The sequence below is a fragment of the Esox lucius genome, chromosome 9 (assembly GCF_011004845.1).
Source record: "Esox lucius isolate fEsoLuc1 chromosome 9, fEsoLuc1.pri, whole genome shotgun sequence".
Lineage (NCBI taxonomy): Eukaryota > Metazoa > Chordata > Actinopteri > Esociformes > Esocidae > Esox > Esox lucius.
This window is the reverse complement of record NC_047577.1, coordinates 7,019,315-7,026,539: the sequence shown is the minus strand read 5'-3', so window position 1 is coordinate 7,026,539 and position 7,225 is coordinate 7,019,315. Positions and strand designations below refer to the sequence as shown.

General features: G+C 39.9%; 1 protein-coding gene across 5 annotated transcripts in view; it reads left to right on the top strand.

Moving 5' to 3' along the window:
• Window positions 1–1,315: 1,315 nt before the first annotated feature.
• LOC105012016 (H-2 class II histocompatibility antigen, A-U beta chain) overlaps window positions 1,316–7,225 on the top strand; it is a 28,432-nt gene continuing 22,522 nt past the window's right edge. For 4 of the 5 annotated variants that reach the window (XM_034294361.1, XM_034294362.1, XM_034294360.1 and 1 more), the window contains exons 1-3: window positions 1,316–1,385; window positions 1,639–1,878; window positions 2,733–3,014. In XM_034294361.1, the coding sequence (XP_034150252.1) occupies window positions 1,331–1,385; window positions 1,639–1,878; window positions 2,733–3,014 (577 nt within the window). In that variant the 5' untranslated portion in view covers window positions 1,316–1,330. Of the gene's footprint in view, window positions 1,386–1,638; window positions 1,879–2,732; window positions 3,015–5,032; window positions 5,725–7,225 lie in introns of those variants that run through there. The other variant, XM_029122341.2, reaches the window with a different exon arrangement.

Sequence of the window (7,225 nt, the reverse complement as noted above, 5' to 3'; positions counted from 1 at the left end):
ATTTAATCCTCCATTAAAAACAGACACAAAGTTCAAAGGATTCGTTTTTTGAGAAACGTTATACCAACCTCTAGTGGACAGAGTGGATAATGCAATATTCAAAATCTCAAGTCCACTGCAGAACGAAGTTACTGCACACAGCTTTCCATGAAAGCTCTGTGCTGTACTCACGCATTAACAGCTTTGCAGGGAGAATGTACAAAAAATGCTAAAAATATACCAGCCTAGTACAAAACCGCTGTGAAGCCACCTGTCCCAATACTTTTGGTACCTATAAAGGAGAGACTATGAACAAAAGGTGTTGTCAAATATAAATGCATACTCCGAAATGGATGTAACTACCCTCAAATTAACTTTAACGGTATGCATTACAATTTAATTTCTGTATCATTTCAAAATCTAGAACCAACCAAAGTTCATGGCAGTTGATAGGCTCAGCTTTTGAAAATGTTTGTCAAGCATGTAGCATAACACTTTTTATTTCACAATAAACTAGCAAAACTGTTTCTTTGTGTAGCTGCCACACTTCACCCATCTATGAGAGAGAGGAAAGAGAACGGTGTTCAACAGGGTGCACCTGTTTGTTGGCAGAGGTGTTATAGTTATAGATAAATCATTTAGATAAATAATAATGATAGGAACTCGAGTGGCCTGCACAGGGCCCTGACCTCAACCACAACGAACACCTTTGGGATGAGTTGGAACTTCCATTGCGAGCCAGGCCTTCGCGTACTACATCAGTCCCAGACCTCATAAATGCTCTTTTAGTTGAATGGGCACAAATTCCCACAGAGACACTCCAAACTCTTGTGGAAAGCCTTCCCAGAAGGGTGCCATCTGTTTTGGATGCATGGAGGGGCCAACTCCATATTAATGTTCATGGTTTTGGAATGGGATGTCCAACAACTCATATAGGTGTGATGGTCGGGTGTTTGGCCATATAGAGGTATGTTTGTATAAATTCAAAATGCAATATCTTCTTCTTCTTCAAATGTGTTCCAACCTGTCTAACTAACTAATCAAAATCTTGTCGTAAAAAAAAAAAAAAAACTATCAAGGGGTGCCACTATTTGATCTCGAGAGGTCAAGTCTACTAACTAGCCTATAATGTCATTGTCTTTAAACAAATTTGATGTGAACAGCTGGACAGTTTCCTATATTGGTAAATGTTATGGTAAGCTGTAGTGTGATTGGAATTTGTCTGCTTAGAAACAGCATACCATTTGTCATTGGTGCAACAGGGAGAAAATGCAAGAGGGAGAAGGAGGAAGTTATAACTAAGCACTTTAAGAACGTTACCCAAACACAACAGCGAATTCACACTTTCACAATGTGTACTGTGTTTGTTATCCTGCATTTAGGGGTCATTTCAGCACTAGTCCAAGGTAAGAACAGATTGCAATAAGGCACTAATTTCAGATTACATAGGGTTCCTTACAATGTAGTATAAAATAACACATTTATTATACACTTAATCAGTACGGTGTGTAATTGAAATACTTGTTAGCAGAACATATTTGGTATAAATATTTTTACTGTTCAAAGATGTATTACAAGAAAAACACCTTCCTGGACAATTATGTTTGTGTTTCAGGAGTTTAATTGAATGTTGATTAATTCCACCCTTTTCCTCCACAGCTCAACATGTATTCAATGTTATGATAAAACGTTCTAAAACTGAGGAATTTAAAATGACAGCGTGCGCAGACGGTGAAGAATACCTCTACGTAGATTTAGACAATCGAAAAGTAGTGATAACAGCACCAGAATTCGGCGAGGAAATAGAGTGTCCTATATGTTCGCTCGCTGCAGAAAATGGAAGAATTTATACAAAAGAACTTTCCAATATCTTCGGTTTAGATACCCCAGAAGATAAAGGTAGATAAATATTATTATTATTCATTGACTATTATTGTTTTTTCAGGCCTGGGTTTTTTTTTTGCAGGCAAATATTATTTAAAAAATGTTCAGTACACTTTGGGTATATAATTCAGCAGGCTTGGAGTACCTGGCGGAGTTTGCATATGTGGGTTTCTGTTTTATTATTATTCAATTGCATGGTATTATGTTATACAATTATTGTGATTTAAATGCCTTCATATATTTGAACAAAATATTTCAATACACTTTTAGAGTCCACAATATGTTGCCACTGGTTGTAAAAATGTCACTGTTAGGCCAAAACGGGTCCCTGAAAATTTTGAATTTGATTTTGAACTTCATGGTTATATTTTGATAGTGATTCTACTTTTAGATTTAGCTAATTTAAACAAAGTATTACAGATCCTGCACAAAAGTATACATTTAAGAAATGATTTTGTTAATCACAAAAGTCCTGCATCTTTAACACTGGATTACGTTGCCACGGGCAGAACTGCAGATTTTTCAAGACCTCGTTCTCATACAGTCAAAGTATCTGTATATACAGTATCTCACAAAAGTGAGTACACCCCTCAAATTTTTTTAAATATTTGATTATATCTTTTCATGTGACAACACTGAAGAAATGACACTTTGCTACAATGTACATAAGTGATGAAAGCCCTGATAAAAATAAATGCATGGTTTTAGTAATTTAATTAAAATCTTGCTAAACAGACCCTTGGGTTGTTTTTGGGGAATATCTAGAAAACTGGTAAAATGAAACTTGATGTTAGCTGTCAGACTGAATGCCAAAATGTAGTCACAGCTGATACCTTAATCACATTTCTTTGTTCATTTCCCAACCACAGTTCCCCCTGATGTCATGCTGTATCCCAAGGAAGAAGTGAAGCAGGGAGTAAACAACTCTCTTGTCTGTTTCGTCAATAATTTTTTTCCTCCACCTGTTCAAGTCAAATGGACAAAGAATGATGTGAATATCACAAAGGAAGTGAAATTGAGTCCGTATTTCTTCAATACTGACATCACCTTCTACCATTTTTCCACCCTGACCTTTGACCCAGAAGACGGGGACCTATACACATGTACTGTGGAGCATCCAGCCCTGGATGAACCTTTAACCAGGAAATGGGGTAATTAAAGTTTTTCTATCAGAGTGTTACATGTACTATTTATTATTATGCAAATTGGAATTAAGTGTCATAAATATTAAATATTTAGTTTTTTAATCAAATTTATGGATGGTATTGTGTCTCCGGGCTCTTTGGATCAATCTCAGACACCTGTGATAATTAGTTTGCCAGGTGAGCCCAATTAAGAGCACACAACTTAAGAAGGATGTTCCACATTATTAAGCAGGCCACAGGTTTCAAGTAATATGGGAAAGAAAAGGGATCTCTCTGCTGTGGAAAAGTGTCAAATAGTGCAATGCCTTGGACAGGGTATGAAAACATGAGATATTTCACCAAAACTTAATCGTGATCATCGTACTTTAAAGAGATTTGTGGCTGATTCAGAGCACAGATGGGTTCGTGCAGATAAAGGCACAATGAGGAAGGTTACTTCCAGACAAATTCATCGGATTAAGAGAGCAGCTGCTAAACCACCATTACAAAGCAGGTATTTTAAGCTGCCAGGTGCCTCTGGAGTCCCACAAACCTCCAGGTGTAGGACCCTCCAGGGGCTTGCAGTTGTGCATAAACCTACTATTCAGCCACCCGTAACCAATGCTCACGAAACGGTTGCAGTGGGCCCAGAAATGCATGAAAACAAATTTTCAAACAGTCTTGTTCACTGATGAGCGTCGTGTAACCTTGGATGGTCCAGATGGATGTAGTGGAGGGTTGGTGGATGGTTGGTTGATGGTTGGTTGATGGTCACCATGTCCCAATAAGGCTGCGATGTCAGCAAGGAGGTGGCAGAGTCCTGTTTTTGGCCAGAATCAGGGGGAGACAGCTGGTAGGCCCCTTTAGGGTCCCTGAAGGTGTGAAAATAACCTTGGCAAAGTACAGTGGGGAGAACAAGTATTTGATACACTGCCGTTTTTGCAGGTTTTCCCACTTACAAAGCATGATGATTTTTAAGTAATTAATTAGCATTTTATGGCATGACATAAGTATTTGATACATCAGAAAAGCAGAACTTAATATTTGGTACAGAAACCTTTGTTTGCAATTACAGAGATCATACGTTTCCTGTAGTTCTTGACCAGGTTTGCACACACTGCAGCAGGGATTTTGGCCCACTCCTCCATACAGACCTTCTCCAGATCTTTCAGGTTTCAGGGCTGTCGCTGGGCAATATGGACTTTCAGCTCCCTCCAAAGATTTTCTATTGGGTTCAGGTCCAGAGACTGGTTAGGCCACTCCAGGACCTTGAGGTGCTTATTATGGAGCCACTCCTTAGTTGCCCTGGCTGTGTGTTTTGGGTCGTTGTCATGCTGGAAAACCCAGCCACGACCCATCTTCAATGTTCTTACTGAGGGAAGGAGGTTGTTTGCCAAGATCTCGCGATACATGGCCCCATCCCCAAAGAATGATGTTTTCACCTCCATGCTTCACGGTTGGGATGGTGTTCTTGGGGTTGTACTCATCCTTCTTCTTCCTCCAAACAGGGCAAGTGGAGTTTAGACCAAAAAGCTCTATTTTTGTCTCATCAGACCACATAACCTTCTCCCATTCCTCCTCTGGATCATCCAGATGGTCTTTGGCAAACTTCAGACGGGCCTGGACATGCGCTGGCTTGAGCAGGGGGACCTTGCATACGCTGCAGGATTTTAATCCATGACCGCGTAGTGTGTTACTAATGGTTTTCTTTGAGACTGTGGCCCAAGCTCTCTTCAGGTCATTGACCAGGTCTTGCCGTGTAGTTCTGGGCTAATACAGGTAATGAGTGGAAAACAGGAGGGCTTCTTAAAGAAAAACAGGTCTGTGAGAGCCGGTATTCTTACTGGTTGGTAGGTGATCAAATACTTATGTCATGCAATAAAATGCAAATTAATTATTTAAAAATCATACAATGTGATTTCTGGATTTTTGTTTTAGATTCCGTCTCTCACAGTGGAAGTTTACCTATGATAAAAATTACAGACCTCTACATGCTTTGCAAAATTGGCAGTGTATCAAATATTTGTTCTCCCCACTGTATCTAGAGTTTCTGACTGACCACTTTCTTCCATGGTACAAAAAGAAGAACCGGGCCTTCCGTAGCAAAACCATCTTCATGCATGACAATGCACCATCTCATGCTGCAGAGAATACCTCTGTGTCATTGGCTGCTATGGGCATAAAAGGAGGGACACTCATGGTGTGGCCCCCATCCTCCCCTGATCTCAACCCTTTTGAGAACCTTTGGAGTATCCTCAAGCAAACGATCTGAGGGTGGGAGGCAGTTTACATCAAAACAGCAGCTCTGGGAGGCTATTCTGACCTCCTGCAAAGACATTCAAGCATAAACTCACAAGTTCAATGGATGCAGGAATTGTGAAGGTGATATCAAAGAAGGGGTCCTGTGTTAACATGTAACTTGCCCTGTTTAGATGCGTTTGATTGAAATAGCTTTTGATTTCAGTAAATGTGACCTCCTAATTCTGCAAGTTCAACAAATTACCATTTTCAGATCTTTACAACCTATAAAATGTTTTGCAACTTTGTTTTGCATGATAATTTGGAACAGTTCATTTTGAGGTTTTTTTGTTTTGTTGAAAAAACACTTTTTCATTGGGTGGTTTGTTCAATGAAATTCGACTTGTACCCTGACGGTTGACGAAAATTATACTGACTGTCATTTGCATCAACTATTTTGGAAAATCAGTGTAAAACACTATTTGCATAATCATTTGGAACGCGGTGTATTTATATTTTACATTAAATCTTTGGAAAATAATTAATGACGGAAATTCACGTCTTCCTGCAGATTTTGAGGTGCTACCTGGTCCCAGTCGGGTTCCTGCTGTGGTCCGTCGACTGGGTCTCACTCTGGGGATTCTGGGACTTGCTACTGGAACATTCTTTTATGTTAAAGGAAGGCAGCTTACGAATGTACCATAATGTCTTCCTCATTCATTCAAGGTATATTTTGTTATTTAGCATGTATTGGGTCATTCACATGGAAGACAGTATGCACTGCGCTGAACGCAAGGTGGGGGAAATGCTATTTAAGGCACGTCATAAAAAATATATCTACTGACTTTAGCCAGCAGCTATACAGGCCTTTATTCAATAACTAGTGTAGCTAAGTATAAATTAATTACTCATTAATAACTTTGTGGTGCATTTACAAGCAGTCGCTGACCAATAGTATTTGCATTTCACTCTGATATATTCTGATACAACATGTTGTATTTGGAACACATTTAGGCACATTTCTACCACTTCAGCTACACCATATTGGGCTTTGCTGTGTGGGAAATTAATGTATTATTATATCCTTATTTATTCATTATTCTGTTAGAAGGCCTCCATACTCTGTATGCTTAAAACTTTAAGTACAGTATCTCATAGAAATGAGTACACCCCTCACATTTTTGCAAATATTTGATTATATCTTTTCATGTGACAACACTGAGGAAATGACACTTAGCTACAATGTAAAGTAGTGAGTGTACAGCTTGTATAACAGTGTAAATTTGTCCCCTAAAAATAACTCAACACATAGCCATCAATATCTAAACCGCGGGCAACAAAAGTGAGTACACCCCTACATGAAAATGTCAAAATTGGGCCCAATTAGCCATTTTCCCTCCCCAGGGTCATGTGACTCGTTAGTGTTACAAGGTCTCAGCTATGAATGGGGAGCAGATGTGTTAAATGTGGTGTTATCGCTCTCACACTACCTCATTACAGGTCACTAGAAGTTCAACATGGCACCTCATGGCAAAGAACTCTCTGAGGATCTGAAAAAAATATGGCCTAGGCTATAAGAAGATTGCCAAGACCCTGAAACTTAGCTGTAGCACGGTGGCCAAGACCATACAACGGTTTAACAGAACAGGTTCCACTCAGAACAGGCCTTGCCATGGTCGACCAAAGAAGTTGAGTGCACATGCTCAGCGTCATCTCCAGAGGTTGTCTTTGGGAAATAGACGTATGAGTGCTGCCAGCATTGCTGCAGAGGTTGAAGTGGTGGGGGGTCAGCCTGTCAGTGCTCAGACCATACGCTGCACACTGCATCAAATTGGTCTGCATGGCTGTCGTCCCAGAAGGAAGCCTCTTCTAAAGATGATGCACAAGAAAACCTGCAAACAGTTTGCTGAAGACAAGCAGACTAAGGACATGGATTACTGGAACCATGTCCTGTGGTCTGATGAGACCAAGATTCGGATGGTGTCAAGCGTGTGTGGTGG